This window comes from Melanostigma gelatinosum, assembly GCF_949748355.1.
Source record: "Melanostigma gelatinosum genome assembly, chromosome: 16".
Taxonomy (NCBI): Eukaryota; Metazoa; Chordata; class Actinopteri; order Perciformes; family Zoarcidae; genus Melanostigma; species Melanostigma gelatinosum.
The window spans coordinates 19,199,284-19,219,529 of record NC_136649.1 but is presented as its reverse complement, the minus strand read 5'-3'; the positions used below and the strand labels follow the sequence as shown (position 1 = coordinate 19,219,529).

The window sequence follows — 20,246 nt, the reverse complement described above, 5'->3', positions numbered from 1 at the left end:
TGCAAGCTGAAAAAGCACCTGTACTTCTTCCTTGCGTCCAACTACGTCACTGTCACGTCAAATGACGACGCTGGATTCAGGTTTGGACATCCACATAAAAGGTGGCGAATGTTCCCTTGAAGTAAAAGAACCACGACAAAAATACATGCCGGGGCTGCATTTATGTACAAGTTTAAAATAATGTTTCACTCTCGTCCCTGTCTTCATATTTAACGTTTGAAATCATTAACATTCAATAAAAGTTGGATGTGACTCTGTCAAACTGTGGTAATGATGTAATGAAAGTCAGTATGTAGTCAATTTTAGGGGAAATCAAGAAAATGTAGATGTAAATCTAGAATATTGCCTCATCTTTTATGAACCGCTCATGTGTTTTGAATGAAAAATCTCAATATGCAAACTAACCGCAGCAGTATTTAAGATTAGTTCCTAATTTCTTTCCACCACTGCTAAATGAGGTGAGTAAGCAGTGAACTTGCGAACTGTGTAAATACGTGTCTTTATTTTGTTTGTGTGTGTTCACTGAGTTGTGCGTTTGTGTGTGAGGCTCGGTCTGATGACATTATCAGGGTTGGTAATCTGCTTTGTAATTGCCTGCTGCTGACACGGCAGTGAGGCTGATATGGCTGCAGAATAAACAGACCGTTAACAAGTAGAGGGAGCTCGTCTCCGCTTGATCCGCACGGCACAGCGTGACATCTGGACTGGACGAATCACAGAGAGAGGAGGAGAGAGATGCATAAAAAACAGCAATGTGGAGGCAGAGAGAAGAGGGGAGTACCGGTAACGCTTGTGAAAGATGGAGAGAGATGTGGGAAAAGGAAACTAGGGCCGGTGGAGAGATCTAGAAAGTTTTTGTGTGAAGTTTCCCTCATTTGTTTTTTTACTCCATGTCAAAATATAATCATTCCACCAACTGCTGCTGTAAATGTATTTTTTTAATCACTCTGCTTTCTACAACCCTTTGTCAAATTACACAAATTAAACCAATTGCTTTGAAACAGGAGCGAATTCGCAAAATAACAAGCAACCACCGACGCGCATGCATCCACACGTTCATGCATTCCCACAGACACAACCTCACAAACACTTGACGTCCGTGACAAATTTCAGCCTCCTCGGGCGAAAAACTGTGGCCGCCAAAGGGTGGGGACATTTTTGGTGGACGGACCAACCGACAGAGCGAGACCGCAGCTAAAACAACAAACACATTGCATGCCTTTCTATTCGTTCATTGTGTATCTGCGTGTGCTGTGAAGGAAGTCTCTTTCCTGAAGATTCCATGTAAAACATGGAACAAATACATACAGTACAGAGAAGGAATGCCACTAGCCAGTCTGACAGATTTTCCAGTGTAAAATATTGCCAAAATGATGACATTTTGCTAACTCTGGCTCATGTTTCACTCTCTGCTCGCACCAGAGATGAGAAATGTGCAACTCTCGTCTCTGTTGAGAGATGGGTTGCACATGCCCACTACCTATCTGGCAGAATGTACGGATCGGGGAGCGAGTGACATATTTTGTTGTTGTTGTTCCAGTGTAGCATTAATGAGCTGATAAATGAGTCGACCACCCAGTCAACCAAAGATGATGAACTTACTGAAATGTTCACACGTCAGTAATTGATTTGGGAATAACTAGTTCTTCTTCTACTTCTGAAATTTGATCGACCAAACAACTCATTGATTAATCCAGAAATAAATCTGCAGATTAATTAAAACAATTGTTAATTGCAGTATTAGCTGACAAGCAGAACATTCATCTGACATATCTTGGAGGTAATTCTTTTGGGACAATTTGAGGACAATAAATTGCCATAAAACAGAAGTGAACAGCACAGGAAAGTTTCAGGTATTGTTTAATGCTGATATTTTTGGTGCATTTTATGTTATTAATAATTTGACAGCAGATAGATGACAGGGGAGAGAGACACACACATTCGGGAATGAAACAGGAAACAACACAAAATAGAGGAATGAGTGGAGAAGTGGAAGGATATGTGAGAGATAGTGGCAAACAGAGACGGGGAGAGATAAAAGAAATGAGACAGAGGCTGGGAGAGGATAAAGGGAGAGATTCAGAGTGAAACAAAAGGCCGTGGAGGGAGAACCACCAGAGATTCAGGGAGACACAGCGAGAGGAACGAGACTCTGGTTAATAGGAGAACTGTCCCATGTGAAATGAAGCATATGGGCCGATTAGGAGCGTCTCTTGTGAGTCCAGAGGCCGGCTGTCTGGGGTTTCTATGCTTTCCTAAACCAGCCGTCATCAGAGATACAGATTACACCAAATATGGAACCTCATGGTGAAATGATTTGTTTTGGTCTTTCTTAAAGTAACAGTTTATTTTGGGAAATATGCGTCATTACTTTCTTACAGAGACTTTGATGAGAAGAACAATAACAAGCTCACGTCTGCACTGTAAATATGGAACGACAGGCAGCGTCCAAAGACCGAAATTGGGGGAAACGGCCAGCTTGGCTTCTTCCAAAGGTAACAAAACGTACACTTTTCACTATGTTACATCTTGTTTGTTTAATCCGGAATAAAAAGTGGTGCTTTCACAAGGGGTTATGTGGGGAAATTGGCCAGCGCAGGGTCATTCTTGCTCGCTGTTTCCCTGTTTTCAGTGTTTGTGCTAAGGTAAGCGAACTGACTGTAGCTTCATATATAACGGAGAGACATATAAAGGGTATCAATCTTTTCATTGGACTCTTAGCACAGCAGAAAGTAAGTTTTCCCAAAAATAACAAATTATTCCTTTAACTTAGAGGCCAAAAACAGAGAGAACAGCAGCAGAAAAGGCCTGAAAGAGAGGAGATGCACCGTGTGATCGTATTAGGAAACAAGTATTTAAAAGATCTGTCTGTCGTGTTCTGAAACATCACAAAGTCATTTTTAAAGGTACTTTACTGAGAATAAGAAAGGCTAGAAGGGATCCAGCTTTAGCTCCGTTTGTTCTGAAAGAAACAGATCTTATCCTGCTTTGTGCTGTAAACGTAGCACTCAGTCACATTATATAAAAATAAAGTGTTGTGACTGGTAGGAGCTGCCAATTTTCTTGGCAATGGTTGTATTTGTTTACAGTAATCACCCTAATATCTCAAGACGAATGTGTCAGAGATTTATTGATGTCAAAGTGCTACACGTAGTGACTTTAATTAGCTCAGCAAGATTAAAAACATGACTTTTCATCCGTGAAAGACGTCCATCAGGATGCTCGAGCGAAATCATCCAGCGTTCAGTTAAATCATCAGTTCATTCAGTCTGGCAGCGCTGCCTCGGAAGATAAAGTATGGCGTGTACTTAGCATTTTGACTCCTTCCGATTCCATGCCGTCAGAAACATGGATAGAGCATAACAAGATGATGGACGTGTTACACAGCCTGCATATTGAAAGATAATAAAGGCAGCTGAAGCATTCGTCTTTGTCATCTCGTTTCTCTCCGACGTGTGTGTGTGTGTGTGTGTGTGTGTGTGTGTGCGTGTGTGTTTGGTGCGAGTTGAGTCGCGGTGCAGACCGGCGACGCCTGAACCGTTATTGTTTAACACATCACTCTGAGCTGCAGGAAACACTCTGATTGGACACAGTCTGGGTGCCAATATGTCTGTAGGTGGATGTAGAGCCTGTGTATAAATATCCTCATGCATTTATGTGTGTGTGCACATTGTGGACAGTGATGACTTGTCATTGGTACAGTAGATTATGTCTTTGTAATGAAGCTCCATGATTGGACAGTTGAAGGAAACCGAGAGACATCAGCCGTCCCTCCACGTCTACATGTCTGTACCTCTCCCATCCATTCAGTACTACATGCATAAGTCAGTTCTTCCCTTTCCTCATTTAAAAATCTACAATTCCTTTCATCCCCCTCACAATCCATCTGTCCATCCTTTCATCCCTCTATCCTCCTATCCATTAATTCATGAATTCCTCTACTCCTCTACACCTTTTCTGTCATATTCCTTGCTTTGGTTGTGGCCATAGACTGTATATAAGAAGTGGACGTAGTCACCGTGACATCACCTATTGGTTTGTGGACAGCCATTTTGAAGCCTTGAGTTCGGCATTTTGGGCATCGCCATCTTGACTTTTTGCATACCCTGCTTTATGGTCTATATGACTCTGAATGAGACCATACTTTACTAAATGAACATCATTTTGTATTAGAGAAGACTTGAAACGAGCGATTGAGACCATAAACTCATGTCTACGATGTTTATTATGGTAATAAATCAAGAGAGAAGTAGGGTTTTCTCATACACTTCCATACAATCAGACTTCGTTTTGCAACTATGGACGTCACCCCCTGCTGGTCAACAGAAACAATGCAGGTTTAAGGCACTTCCGACTTGGCTTCACTTTTCAGACCTGGAGATCCTTGAGCAAAAAACTGAACCAAAACTCTTAGAAATAAAGGTGCTAACTAGAACCATACAGGGTTCTTTTAACACCTATGCTTTTAACAATCATTAAAGAACTCTTTCTTCCAAAAGGGTTCTTTGGATTTAAAGGGTTCTTATTAATGGAACCCGCAGTCTTACAAAGAACCCTTTCTTCAGAAGCAAATGGTTCTGGATAGAACCCCAGCCCTTCAGGAGGAACCCTTTTGGAACCCTTATTCCTAAGAGTGTACTGTCCACTGTAGCTCTGCTGCCAAACATGTGTGAAGCTCTTGTCCAGAGCTCTATGACAGACGCCATTCCTCCATAACTCAGATTCCTTCTTTACCTCATGACGTTATTACTCCATCCCCTTCGATTCATCCTCTCCTTCCTCCACCAATATCTGCATCCTCCCCTCTCTCAATCAATCATCCATCCATGTTGCTATTCTTCTTTCCCTCCATAAATCCATTTATCATCGCGCCACTCTCCATCCCTCCACATCCCATCCCGTCTTCAATATTCCTCCTGTATTCTTGCTTCCTCTATATCTCTTCTGCTCTCATGTTTCCGACAATTCCCCCCTGTCAGTCCATTCCTCTATCAATCCATAAATCCATTCACAAATTCATCATTCATCTTTCCTGCATCCCTCCATTACTTTTGCCATCCTTTCCATCCATTCCTTTTCTGCTTTGTCCACCAATCCATCCATCAGCCCGTTGCTCCATCTCTCCAGAAATCCATTCTTCAATTTATGCCTTCACATTTCCTGCATCCACCAGATTCTCCATTCTTCTGCACCTCTTACACCCATCTTTCCATCAATTCCTCCTTTCAAAATGTCACTCATCAATACCTGCATCTCTGTCCTTCCTTAACTCCTCACATCTACCGTTCTTTTCCGCCCTCTTTCCCTTGTTGCAATCTCCACAATCTCATCCTTTCATATACCGTCCATATTCCTCCTCTCCTTCCCCCACCAATCCCTCCATCCCCATATATTTCTATCCCTCTATCGCTCCATAAATCCATGAAGCCATCTCCTCATTCCTTCCTTCCTGCATCCACCAGATTCTCCCTTCTTCTGTACCTCTCTCCTCGCGTCACGAACACATGCAGCTCCAGGCGTAGGCCCAGATCCACCTCCGGGCCTCTCCAAAAACCAGAATAGCCCTGAAAAGTCAAATGATGCTTCTGTCTTAATGAGCTGTGGAGAGAGAAGGCGTACATTAGCGGCTGTATTGACGCTGTGACTCAGAGCCCGGCTGTGTGTGTGTGTGTGTGTGTGTGTGTGTGTGTGTGTGTGTGTGTGTGTGTGTGTGTGTGTGTGTGTGTGTGTGTGTGTGTGTGTGTGTGTGTGTGTGTGTGTGTGTGTGTGTGTGTGTGTGTGTGTGTGTGTGTGGTGAGAGAGCCAGCAAAGGACTCGCTCTTTCGTAACGAGACAGATCTGATTTGGCCGAGTGCGCAGGAGAACACGCTGATGATGACAACGGTTAAACACAGACACCCCCCCCCCCCCACACACACACTCTCACACACACATGCGGGCTTCCACCCCTCCAATTACATCCCTTTGGTTAATCTTCCCTATCGCAATTGTACTGCTGGCAAAATGACAACCTTCTGGGCTGTGAGCGTGATCGGTATTATGAGTCTGCTTTTGAAAACACCTCTGTTTGTGCGTTTCTTTATCAGCATCTTATGTGTTGTGTGTGTGTGTGTGTGTGCAACTGTTGTTTTTCTGTTGCGCTGTTATTAGTTCATTAATCGTTTCGTGATTTGATTCAAATTCAAGATTAACGGTACCCTGTGGAGTTGACTTGTACTCGGTTATGTTTACGTTCTACATTCGGTCCCCTTGAGGCTCAACAAACATGTCAAATGCGTTTCCTTCCTCTTAATTTAGCAAAGACTGACTTTTGGAGGCACACTGCTACATGTCTTAGCGTATAATGCTGCATACAGACAGACAACAGCACTGCACACAGTATTTGTGAGTATAAACCAGTATATCTTGTAGGTGCTTGTGGGGTTTGACTTTGTCTGCTGCTGTTTTTTGCGTTTCATATGTATTTATCTGAATGCGTGTGTGTTTGCCGCCCCCTCACCGGCCTTTACTAAATGACACACTGTTATCACTGACTGGGGTACGGCCACTCAGACTCACCACAGCTGGGTTTTACGCCACACTTGGCTCCAGATCAGCACGGCTCGGCTAGTACTAATGATAATGAAGCAAGTCGCCCACCGCAATTAATGCACTTAGCTACTTATGATGATTAACTGTGGACTGCATTGGATTGAGGAAGTTGATAAGCTGCCTCCGAACACAAACAGGTTAATTAGTATCTTCTCTCGGGTTGAAAGAGGTTTCAGAAGGAGTTCGTGGAAGAAGTGAACAGCTTCATTTTGCCCTTCAAAGCCTCTGATCCCTTCAAGAGTGTGAACATTTGTCCTGGTTCTATGCATGTAAGGAGACATTATGATGAAGACGTCAAAAGGAAGAGTTGTCAATGTGACTCTCTGGAGGCTGAAACGCACAGGAAGGCTTTCTCCTCTCTCTTCATCCACTTATGACGCATCCTGTCATGTAATTATCTGCCTCGCTGGATGACTTGTTGAGCCTCCTTTTATTCTTAATCATGTCATTTCGTTACGGTTTACACTTTGCCGAAGGCGTCTGAGCACGATGTGCTGTGTCACTGATCGGCTCTGCAGCTACAGCATGCAGATGAACAATCAGGCAGAGCCGTAAGCAAAGTGCTGAGAAAGGGGGCGAGTGCTGAGAAAGGGGGCGTGGTAATCCTGAGCATCTGCATGAGGCACCTTCATCATCAGCGTAGTTTGTGATACATGCTCTGGCTGTTTGTGGTTGGTTGTAACTGGATGATTAGCTGCCTCGTCCCTGAAGGATTCTACCAGAATACCAGATCTGACTGAGTGAGGGAATAGAAATGTGTTTCCTCGCTGAAGTGCATCTTTTATTCACAACCTCAGACTGTGTAGCTCAATACCACATGCAATGTCTTAACATGCTTCTAATCTCTAAGATGACAAGAAGATCTTCTTAAAACCCCTGAGGACATGAGAAAAACTGTTAGAAACCTCACAGGGGGAATTCAAAATGAAAGTGAAGAAACCCTAAACTCAACAGTGGGACGATAAGAAAGAATGGAATTTTAAAAAGTCCAATAATAATGTAGCAAGTCTAATATCAGAAATAGGATAAAAACAGAAAATAATTGGGGAATGGTTGAATATACAACAGCATGAAATCTCCCCAGATACTAAATACATAAAATAAAATAAACTCTTCATCATCCTCAGCCCCGCCATACTGGCTCACCATTTATATCCCACCAACTTTTATATTTCAATGTTTGTAAAGAAGAATAAGAATATTTGTTTCATGCACAGCAGCAATCTGGAGGACATGCAGACAAATCTTACCATTTACACAGGCGTTAAAAATATTTCATTTTATAGAAGCAGGAACCAGAAAACAGCAACTGTAAATGTCAGTTCACTAATTCTCGTCAGATAATTTCATCTTCTAAATCTCTCAAATCTTTTCAATTATTCATTGTTGAGTTTGGAAATTATTTATCTATTTATTTATTGCTTCTGACTTTTAGGGTTAACTTTATTCAAATACAAGCATTATGTCTTTTTTTCTTTTTGTATTATGATAAGGATGCAATGCATGGGAATTCTAAGTTTTATATTATTATTGATAAAAGAGCTCAACACTATATCATGCTAGTTAAATTAGGGTTAATTAGGGTGTCATCTGACAGCAGCTGGGAGTAATAAAGTTGTGAGTTAATGTGCTCATCGCTGGAGATCATGATGCAAAATATCCTGCCATTTTTTTAAAATTAGTATTTCTAACGCACATTTTTCCCCTGAATAAACCTCGATTGTGCCTTTGTGGTCATAAAAAGATAGAAAATACCACATTCCTTCCGCTCCCTCAGCCAAGTGAATAATCAGTGCTGTATATATTACACCTCAGGGTCAATACCCAGCCATTCTCTGAGGTCATTACATTTCTCTCCGCCTTTCGTCCTTATGCAAGTTTCTTCCATTTCCGCTGCTCATCCTCTTTCTGTTTTCTCCATGCCTTCCTCCCTCCTCCTCCTCCTCCCTCCTCCTCCTCCTCCTCCTCCTCCTCCCTCTCTTCTCTCCCCCACAGCCCTGTTGTTAGCGGACGGTAAGCTGCCCATAAGCATCTCCACTAACCATCTTCTCTCTGTGTGTGTGCTGTGGTTTAAACATCAGCCCTGAATTTCAGGGTCTCGGTTGCATGACGTGAAATCTCAGAGGACGACAGTTTAGATGGTTTATTTTGCTGCCGATTAAGATTTTGAGTCATTCCTTAGAGAGGTTTGATATACCGGTAAATAAACTGCATGCCGGCGCTGTTATCCTCCTCTACTGTCACCGTAACAAACAACGCGCTCTTTTGCTGCTCTCTCCCGCACTTAATGATGGATTTTCACGCTAATCAGCAGATTTAATTAATCATGAATCCATAAATCATGTTCTCCAGTCAAGAGGAAGGTACAAACACCTGATAACCGTCAAGATAAAAAACCTGCAGGTCCAAAATTAGAAATTTAATTACCTTTGTGAGATTGTGTTATTATAATTTTTTCTCCTTCCTTGTCAAGGAATTTGTGTCACGTAGATGGCGCAGCGCGGAGCAGGGGAATGGCTGGATAATACATTTTTAAACAAAAGAAGTCCTGTCAGGACTTGAGCGTGAACACTGTGTTGGGTGTGTAATTGATTTAGCTTGCTCATGCACTGGTATATTATGCATGCCTCTGCATGTGTGTGTGTGTGCTTGGGGACACTCCCTCCTATCAAGGGGACCGGTCTGTGATCTTTAATGGCAACGTTAATATTTGATGGTAAGCGTGTTGTCAGCAAAGAGCAGCAGGCTGGGACTCTGGGCTCGTATAAGAGATGACAAGGTCTCTGCACCAGGTGGCTCAGTGGGGGTGTCACACACACGGAGCGGGACGAGAGGCCCTTTGGATGCACAGACGCTGCTTCTTGATAGAGTTTGACAGCACAGAATTGATGTTGTGGCGCTCTTTGTAGTGTGCGGTGCACTCAGTAGCTCTGTGAACCATTGTGGCTTCCTTCTACAGCAGAGCCACCCAGGACACGTCCGAGAGGCAGATAGAGGGACTGATCAGGTCTTAAAGAGGACTGACGTTGAATGGAAGGCCTTGAAAGTACTTGATTTGTAACTGTTGCTTCAGCTCCGTCCTACAGTCGGCACTTTACATCCTTGTTGTGAAACCTTATGATGAAGATTTTGTGTTGATATAGCATTTTTAAAGTGTCATTTCACCCAAATCACAAGAAGTAGTGGCACAAAAGTGCATTCGTGACCTTTGAAATAGTCCACTTACTGTTTCTTTTCCTGGAGCGTGTAACCACAGTTTGCTCAGTTGTCCTGGAGATGGATCGGTTGACATGAAAGCTCAACAGCTGCTCAGATTTTATGGATGATTCCCGTCAGCAGAGCCAATGCTCATGACAACGGAGCAAACTCCACTCGCTGATGAAGACAGTGTGATAGAGTAGAAGGCTCCCGGGGAAAAAACTCGCAAGTGGACCTTGAGTTGGGATTGTTTTATCGTACTGCAAAAAAATATTTTCTGACTCACACCCAGTAGTAGTCATGCAGACATATCAGAACATAACAGAACAAGGCAACCGACAGACATGACTGCAGATAATACTCCGTGTAAAACAAATCTTGTCTCTCCGTTAAAGCCTGAAGTTTATAAAGGCTGAATACATTGAAATTGATACCAGTGAGGCAACCCTCTGATGTTTTGTTTGTATGCTGCGAAGTGCAACGCAACATGCTAATCAGCTGAGCGTCCTCTTATTTTCATTGCCATCTTTCCCGCTGTGATTCCTTTTTTCATTTTTGCTCCCTCTTGCCCTCTGCGCTCAGATGTGACAGACAGGAAGATGACATCAGACGAGGAGGAAGCCAGGCGGATCGCAGAGATGGGAAAACCGGTGCTGGGGGAACACTCCAAGCTGGAAGTCATTATTGAGGAATCATACGAGTTTAAGGTGGGAAGGGTTGCTCGTCAAACGCAGCTCGATATGCCTGATTATTGCTGCTTGCACGAGTGTGTTCTATACAGTCCAAACAGATAACAGATACATATTTCTAATTTTAGCAGTTGCTCTTTAGAGGCCTACCAGACCACAGTGATGCGTTTCTGGAGATGTGGTTCATATGCATCCTCTAACCTCCCCAACCAAACGATATACCCACCATACTTGTTTCTGGCGTGTGGTTTAATCATGCATCAAACGGAGGTTTCTGCTGCCTGGGACTTGATGCCACTGCCATCATGTGGCGAAGCTCACGTATTCCTTTTGTTGAAGCAGCTTCTGAACATAGATTACAGATGGATTTCATTCTTGTATTGTTTCACACAGAGCACAGTGGACAAGCTGATCAAGAAGACCAACCTGGCACTGGTGGTGGGAACCAACTCCTGGAGAGACCAGTTCATGGAGGCCATTACAGTCAGTGCAGGTACTGTAGACGCGCCGTGTTTCCTGGAGGGCTGCACACAAATACACTGGACATCATGGTCCCTCACTGCTCCCTCACATAAACAGCTTGTTGGTTTTAGTCATCGCTCATTTTTTAACATTTGAATACAAGTCAGATGATCATCTAAAAGGGCTCCCTGGTTGGATAGTTTTACGGCACATGGTCAGAGTGTCCTGTCAGATTATTTACACGTTTTCAAATAATGTTTATATTTTTGTGAATATTGCCAACATGAGGATTGGCCACTGTTACCGTGTGCAACATGTGAAAATTATTCTATTTCATTTATTTATTCGATTTATTCTACATTTTTGTAGACTGCATTTATTCATCATTGAATTCAGTGTTTAACCTTTGCCTGATATTTAATATAGGTGATGTGTATTTTTGCTTTTAATATCCCACAGTCTAATTTGGAGACTCCTTAAAGGGGACGTGTTATGCAAAACTTGTGCACATATATCTGGGTATCTAAAGTACCAACGAACAATCATTCAACAAGCCATTCAGATTCCTCTCCCCTTCTTATGTCACGAGTAGGTTCATTAGAATATACCACTCACGGCTTGAGAAATTATTACATATTTTTCTGGCAAACCAGTCAGAGCAAACTGGGCTTTTTCATGGGTGGGTCTTAAAGAGACAGGCGCTAAAATTGAGCTTTTCAGACAGAGGGAGAATACAGGTGTATTCAGATAGACAGTATGGAAAAATACTGGGGGTTTTTTACATTAAAGTACGTGAACATGTTCACCCAAAATACAAGTATGTCTGAAATATTAAATCCAGCGGTGCTCTTTATTTTTTCATGATCCACCCGTGGCTGAAAAATGCATGCGGCTCACATGGCCTGACACTTTGAATCAGCACCGTGTCCCTCCTGTCCGACTGAGTGTCCTGTGAGCTGCTGGGACACAGAGGACGCCCTGAAATAGGTCCCAAATCTATGCTACATGCTAATTCTATACAGTAAACTATTATCATAGATACTGTTTTAGCAGTCAGTGTATACATACGTGCAGCGTCACACATTAATCACACTGCAACTGTGACTGCCAATTATGTTTTCCTGAGATTTAATACTTCTTTCCCGGTGCTTAGTCATCACTTCCCACTTTTTACCATCTGTAAGCAGCTCTTCCATTTCCTTTGTGCAGTGCATTGTGGGACTATTGTGTCCATCGACAGCGCTCTCTTAAATCAACCTTATTTATTATAGAATGCTGTCGGCCTTGAGTACACTTCATTGTGTCACTTCTCCAGTGTGAACACACGACAAACTGAACAATGTATCTTGGATTTTGTTTTACCCATAAAGTCGGTTAACAGAGCGATGTTTGGGAAATCATCTCATGGACTCTGCATTATTAAATGAGGTAGAAATATTATGTACGGGGTAAACTGCAGTCTGCAACCTACTAACTGAAGCAAAAGTAAAGCATATGTACAGGCCGTGTACATTGTTTTTGTCCTTTCTTTTCTTATTATATACACAACAGTAACCTCAGGCTGAAATGACGTGGCGTCAAAAATAAGTCAATGTGCCATTTTAAGAGAATGTTGTTCTCTCCCCTCCCCCTCTCTGTCACCCCTTATCTCCTTTATCCATCCTTATTCTCGCCAACGTTGTCCAACTCTGGCTCTTTATCCTCCTCCTCTTTGTGCTTCATCATCTGTCTTTATTGTTTCTTTCCCTGTCCTATTCTCATCTTCTATCTCGTTTCTTCTTCTTCTTTTTTTGCTCTCTCCCTCGTCTCTTAATATTGACTTCCCCTCTTTCACCCCTCTCCCAAATATTCTGCTATGTCTTCATCCTTTCTGCTGCTTCACTCTCTCCTGTCCTCCCATTACACTTCAATCTATCTCGCCTTCCCCCAAGCAGATGAGGATGAAGAGGACACAGGGGAAGAAAGGCTGCCGTCCTGTTTCGACTACGTCATGCACTTCCTCACCGTCTTCTGGAAGGTGTTGTTCGCCTGCGTTCCTCCCACAGACTACCTGAACGGCTGGGCCTGTTTCATCGTCTCCATCACCATCACCGGCCTGCTCACGGCCGTCATCGGCGACCTGGCGTCTCACTTCGGCTGCACCATTGGCCTCAAGGACTCAGTCACTGCTGTGGTGTTTGTGGCACTTGGTACATCTGTCCCAGGTGAACAAATGATGACTTCTCTTTGTCAATATACAGTTTGTAATGTGAACATCTGTCCTCTGAAGTTTTGTATATTTATGTCAGTTGATGGATTGTAAGATTCTTTCATAGTTTGAGGGAAATCTGTGGCTTCGTGAGCTTTTGAGAATCTTTTCAAACATGCTTTGTCATCAAGATGGCTGATATTCTTATTGCCTCCAAACTGACATTTTCACCCGACAGAAACAATATGTCGCCAAAAACTTTGACTCTGTCAGCATATTTGTTATTAAAGGTCCTGTGTGCAGCATTCATAAATCATCACTGCGTCACTTCATTTTAAAAATAGAAAATATATATATGAACATTATAAACAAACAAAACCAATACAGAGAAGATTGCCAGCCTCCACTGGCCTCAATTTATATTTTGAGTGACAGGCAAGAGGATTTGGCAAGAAATTGAAGATTTGCTTCCAGCATGTTTATCTTATTCAGGAAACTGAAAGGTCTCGGGGGAATGAGGTGAAAGGTCACAAGGAATTGTGGGAGCTGTAGTCTTCATTTCTTTAAACACTGACAGACAGAACTAGACAGCACTAACGATAACATTTGTCTTGATGGAATTCTACAATGAATTAGACAAGACCATTGTGGTGTTTAACGGCCTTGAAACACTGTTTTTGAATCAGCTGTGAACGATGTATATTCAGATATATGAAGTTTCATCATATGGTTATTTTAGATGAGACATTTCTGGGCTTTTTTTTAGTTTTGTTTATACTTCCCTCTGTGGTTCAAAGTAGGCAGGACAACGTTTGATTCAAAATATGATGACATCTCGCTCTCTCTCTGCAGACACCTTTGCCAGTAAGGTATCAGCAGTCCAGGACACCTACGCAGACGCCTCCATCGGGAATGTGACCGGCAGCAACGTCGTCAACGTCTTCCTGGGAATCGGCTTGGCATGGTCGGTGGCGGCCATCTACTGGCACATGAAGGGGAAGCCGTTCGTGGTGGAAGCCGGCTCTCTGGCCTTCTCTGTCACTCTCTTCACCATCTTCGCCTTCCTGGCCATCTCGGTGCTGCTTTACCGGCGCCGGGCCCACATCGGAGGAGAGCTGGGCGGGCCCCGGGGACACAGACTGGCCACGTCCGCCTTCCTTTTCGGCCTCTGGTTCCTTTACATCCTCTTCTCCAGTCTGGAGGCCTACTGTCATATAGAGGGCTTCTAAACAGAAAAAGACAAACATACAGGGGTTCAAAGTACAACTTCAGAGGTAAAAGAGTGAATTCTCACTGGAATTTGGGTCAGTCTTGTATGGTATAAAAGGACAGGAGAGGTAGACCCAGGGTTTTCCCAGACGCCTCCCTTCCTTCCTCTCTCTCTGTCTCTCTCTCTCTCTCTCTCTCTCTCTCTCACAACCCCTTCTGTAAGGATGCTTGGAGGTGAGTATCCTGCCCTCTAGTGCCGACAGCTAAAGAAGAGCCGTCCTGAGCCTGTGCGAGTGTGCTTACAGTTGGGATTGGGTTTCCACCGAGTCCAGAAGATGCCGATGTCGGAGTGGTCCTGCGTTCCACTGGAAGAGACTGCAGTCTAATACCCGGAGAGAGCTGAGTTAATCAGAGGCCTATATTTTTCTCAACATCTGACGAGAAACGACTTTTTAAAAAAAGTATTTTGGGGATAAAACAAAAAAATAATAAACACACACACACACACACAAAGAGGGAATAAAATAACTATTTTCTGATCTACGTTAAGGAACAGCAAAGTATTATATCGTAAATGGGAATATGTTGTTGAGTGACAGTGGGATGGAGTCATCGTATTTATTTTTATTTGCATACTTTCCTAAGGAGCACTGTAGAGTTATCAGAAATCACACAAAGAGGAAGAAGAAGAGGAGGAGGAGCGACGGTATACTGGCAGACGCATCACACTTCAAACAGGCGAGGTGGACACGGTCAAACTGCCCTGGACATCACCTCCGTACTCTATACGTATCTATATATAATATATTTCCATGTTTTCTGTATATTTTGAATATTTGTTTAAATGTTGTCACCTTCTGCTCTAACAGAGGATTGCTGTGGGGGGGGGGGGGGGGGGGTAAAACTGTATACTGGAACGATGTCTTCACATTTCTAAGAGTTATGTATCTTGCCTAGGTAAAAGTATGACATTGTATTTTATTTATTTACTGATATCTTGCGCTCACTCGAGTTTTCACCTTTTCAATCAGAAAAAAAAGAAGAAAAAAAAACCCTGTGTTGCTGCAGAGGTAAATTCAGAGGTATTTTTGTACTCTTCCTTCCATGCACTTTGCTGTATAGTTCTATTTATGGAGACTTCTACTTGTACACGTGCAAAAGGCCAATATTAAAGGTGTCACTATGGACTGAACAGAGTGCCTGTGGAGGGAGAGGCGTTGGCTGCAGCCGCCCACACTGACGAGCTCTTCGCTCAACTCAAGAGTTTCTTCCTAAAATGGTGCATCACCATAAAGCTGCATTAATAGATGTTTGGCCGCTTGGGGGCAGCTGAAACCTTATGGACCGGCATCACATCAATGTGTCAGGCGCCTTGATGTTTTGTGCCGGTGAGGTCCATAGAAACCTGAAGTCCTGATGCTGCTAGCTGTTGTTTCGCTAGCCTCTGTATCTCAGCACAAAATGTAGGGTTTCTCTCATCTGTATGTCTGAAAAAGGTTAATCATGTTCCTGGGTTCCACTTCTTGAAAATACATAGATGAGTGTCTACAAAGACACTTCACGATACCTTCAAACTAAACAATTCATTCGTTACAGAAGGCTATTGCCCCGACAAACATTTTCCTAACTTTCTGCCATAACCATGACAACCAACACTATCTTATAATGTCGTTTTTCCGACTATTTAGCTGTAATTTCTGCCGTCAAAAATCTGCTAACTTTAACCATTCGAGGTCAATGCTCAACCTCAACCATCTCGCGAGAGTTTCGCAAATCAAGGGTTATCTCGACAAAGCCGTTGGGTGCTTTCTGACGACTATTGTTACAGCTAGCCGTTGGTCTCGCCTGCGGACGACAGCCTCATTCTGTCGACCTGGTGACATTTAACCTGCAATGGTCCGAGGTTTACGGAAGCATGTTAAATGCCACTGAAAACTGATTTATACTTTTTATTGTTATTATTGTTTACCATAATTTCCTTGTGCTTATTTACACAGCCAGTAGACACACGTCAGCGTTAGCATTTATTTGGAGTCGTGTTTTTTAAAACCTGATGAATGTTCGTCCAAATATCTGTCTCTTCAGCTGCTAAATGCTCCACTTTGGTCACAAGCTGGACGCTATCTTTGATTGATGTTTGGTGCTGTGAAGGTAGCGTAAACTGATAAAAAAAAATACTTTTTGGAACTGAGGGGAACTGCAGACTTTGGGGTTTTTCAATTAGTGCAGCTTTAACAAAGAAAAATCTTAATTTTCTTGACATTACATAAAATCAAGGATGGTTCCTATTTCAGATGTGTAGGTGTTTTGTTGGCAGCACTTCAAAGAAAATGACTCAAATTTGGCTTCACGATTTTCCGTAACAACTTGCTCATTGTGTAAAGAGTGGGTGTCAGTGCTGCTCATTTTGGATTGAAACTCTTCAGTGAAGAAGCAGGTGTGGGTGTCAGAGCAGCAGATAGCTCCAGGATGAATATGAAAGTAGCCTGACACTGAATGCTGTTTAACACACGACTGGTGCTTTTTTTTTTAACAACAAGAGTAAAAAAACAAAACACAAATTACACTTTTAAAACTCCCAAGAAGCAGCAGAAAAATATGTTTATAACGTAATTTGAATAAAAGTGTATGTTAGTATATAGTAAATCGATTCTTGGCTGATTTAAAAATCACCCAAGAGATTACCAAAGAGGTGTGATGAAACATCTGTTTAAAAAAATGAAATAAAATCAAAAGTAAACAACAACAAAAAAGAGTGACAGTAAGTGGCAGTAACACTGTATTTCCACGAGGGGGATGTCAATCTCCAGTCCCTGTGGTCATCCCGTCTTCTATTTCTCTACAGCACTCTTCCTCCTCCTCTTCCTCCTCAGTGTTCTTCCTTTGTGGTGGGCAGTGTTGTAAATACGTCTCGTGGCTGAATCGGATGCCCTTTTCCTGGCCGTGGACCACACCTGCTCACCCCACTCCGTCTCTATCTCTCTACCATAAACACACACACACACACACACACATTAAGAGTGGAGTGAGGGGTCTACTGCTGCACAAGAGGGAGGACACGAGGCTGACTGTCCCATTCAGAGGCAACACAAAACCCACATTATGTACATCATGTTCAGTGTTTTCATAGACACAGCATAGGTGTACGGGGGGGGGGGGGGGGCATGTCAACACGACTCACATCTCATCCACAGAACAGGATATCTGCAGTCGCTTCATCTGAGCCAGTGTCAGTGGAAGTGTGACGTTTTTATTCTCTTCTTTTTGGGGCTCACTGTATGTTTGCCCTTTCCCTTGTTCAAATCCTAAAATATTTTCAATCTCGAGTTCAGCAGGTATTCATGATGTCAAGGAATTGCCAGTGTTCTTAGTTTTATCTTCGCCTTTAGCGGCTATTTGTATATTTCATTTGGTTGTATTTTTTTTATCTGTCGGGGATTTGTTGAGCTGAACGTCAACCAGTGTGTGATTGTGTGCTGTGCAGGTCGCCAGGCTGTGCGTCCTCTTCGCACTCGTGTGTGTGTCTGTGGATGTGTGTGTGTGTGTGTATGTGTGTGTGTGTGCATGCACAGGTGGGGTTGTTTTTCACAGGGGCTCTAAATTGGTTCTGTCATTGTGTCTTAAAAATACATGTCTTAATTCCGTAAAAGATGAAAAATATTTATCATTCACGTCATCTCTCGAGGCACCAGTCTACCTTTTCCTTTTGTTTCTCAGCCTGCGGGGTAGAAGTGAAATATCACCGTGTAGGAATTGGACTAATGAAGTTGTGAAACAGTGATGAAAGCTTAATTGATCGGGTGAATACTGTTCTTTTTAACTTCTTTGTTTTTTATGTCCTACAATGAGATGTCAAAATTTTGAAAAAGCAAATTTCCAAAGCTGACGGTGTTTTGAGATCAACCCGTTCTGTTTCTTCTGGAATAAAAGCAGCTTTCTGGTTCACCAGCAAACTCTAGTTGCACTCACTAAAATCTAAAAACTATTAATCGTATCGTCACTGTCCACAAATTATCTTTTCAGGAATGAATAATAGTTTTTTTTTGAGATTATATGTTTCAAAAGGTTTCCACAAACAAACCAAAATCCTCAAAACTCACGATAAAAGTAAAACAAATCTCCAAAAAAGGATGTTATTTGGAGTTTCACAAAACAATGGGTTGCATCAGTGCATGCTGTTATTTAATTATGTGACAGTGAAAAAGCACAAGCCTGTCATCCCAAACTGGTCACATGGAGGTGTGGATTTCTTTTTGTGATACACGGTTCCTGGCATGGATTAAATGAAATATGTTTATTTGGAAATGGCACGTTTAATTTAGCTTTTCCCATCCAATCCAGACACTAAGTGAAACAAGTATTTTGTCCCATTAAAAACACATTGTTCTCGTTTTGTAGATGCTCTTAGTTAATTTCTGTGAAACCACTTCTCTGTCTTTTATCTCATAACTTTATATCAATGCTCTCCATATCTGTTGGTTGCACTTCACTGCATATCTTAAATAAATTGAATTGAATATCTGCATCAAAATCCATGGTCCTGTAAGCTGCAGAAAAGTAACAGCGAGGTTTTTGTTCAAATCTGAAGTTTATTCTGGGATTTCCACATAAAAGCTCAAATAATTATCAAAGGGTCCTGTCTATCTCACTTTAATACACTCTGTCTTTCTCTCACCCTCACAAGATATAGCCTTAAAAATGCCCTCCATTGTGCCCGATATCTAACAAAAAAGCTTGATCTTAGAAGAAAAAAATCAAAATGCAGAAAAAAGCTGTCACATGTATGGAAGAACATCTCCATACAGAAGAACATTTTCCCAAATACATCCTTTTTTTATTTGCCACCTCTGTGTGACTACTCTGATGATATCCCGTATCTATAAATACAAACCCTAAAAGTGCAAAATCCTCATGAAATGTGTCAGGAAGTGGACTGCAGTTGAGTCTCGGTTGTATTCGTCACTCGTGCTCTTTGGCTCATTGATCCCTTTTTGCAGACCAAACACTGAAACACTGTTATTGCATCTCCACTGTTCGTACAGGACAGGCTTACCTGGACTGTCCTCAAAGCTCAAAGTATATTCCTGATGTCTCACATCACATTTAGGGTTTATTTCCTTGTGTTGTTTCTCACGGACAGGATGGAATTTAATCAAGTCAAAAAAAGAAATTTGAGAATCTCTGAATCCTTTTTAAGAATCTGTTTCTAACAGGAGGCACACACACACCTGAATCTGTCATCACATCACTGAAGTAGTTGGGATTGTTCATTTGACTGTTTGTTATGTTGACTGTTTTTTACTCCTTTCTATGGATTCTGTTTTTATTTCAGGGAATTATGCATGGAATTTAACATTAGTTGAGTATTTTGTTATGTTTTGGTCATTTTTGGTTTTTGAGGGGGGGGGGGGGGGTGTCAATAACTAAATAAAGGAGACAATTTGAAGAAAAGAAAACGCTTCCTTGTGTGTGTTTAATTGGCGTGCAGCCGGCTCGCGCTGTGAGGAGAAAGGGGCACCAGCGTTTGACGCTGGAGAGGGCGGGAGCTAAACTGTTGCTGACGTGTCCGTGCACCAATAGGAAGCCGGGGATGACTCGCACGTTGGTACAATTGGCTTAAAAATAAAGACGACTGCGTCCGATGGGTTGCAGCGATGATTGGGTGAAGGATTGTGCATTGGAAATCATCAAGCTGGAGCTGCGTGTTTGTTAGCAGCCAGCGGCGACTGAAAGACAGACAATGCTGCAGAATGGTGCCTCTAGTTTCCTGCAGTGTTTGGGTGCGGGATTAGCCGCTACTTAGCTTTGTGTGTGTGTGCGTGTGTGCAGACGCTGGGCGCCCCAGAGCTGCCAGCCGCGTCAGGTGGATGCGCCTGCAGTGATCCAGGTCGCCCCTATGGATCGCGTCC

At 42.6% G+C, this 20,246-nt stretch overlaps 1 protein-coding gene across 2 annotated transcripts in view; it reads left to right on the top strand.

The window, feature by feature from the left end:
- Positions 1–15,185, top strand: part of slc8a3 (solute carrier family 8 member 3) — a 90,575-nt gene extending 75,390 nt beyond the window's left edge. The window contains exons 4-9 of one of the 2 annotated variants that reach the window (XM_079286718.1): positions 2,382–2,495; positions 8,587–8,604; positions 10,372–10,496; positions 10,872–10,971; positions 12,875–13,144; positions 13,981–15,185. In XM_079286718.1, the coding sequence (XP_079142844.1) occupies positions 2,382–2,495; positions 8,587–8,604; positions 10,372–10,496; positions 10,872–10,971; positions 12,875–13,144; positions 13,981–14,357 (1,004 nt within the window). In that variant the 3' untranslated portion in view covers positions 14,358–15,185. The remainder of the gene's footprint in view (positions 1–2,381; positions 2,496–8,586; positions 8,605–10,371; positions 10,497–10,871; positions 10,972–12,874; positions 13,145–13,980) is intronic. The other variant, XM_079286719.1, reaches the window with a different exon arrangement.
- The last annotated feature ends 5,061 nt before the right edge of the window (positions 15,186–20,246 follow it).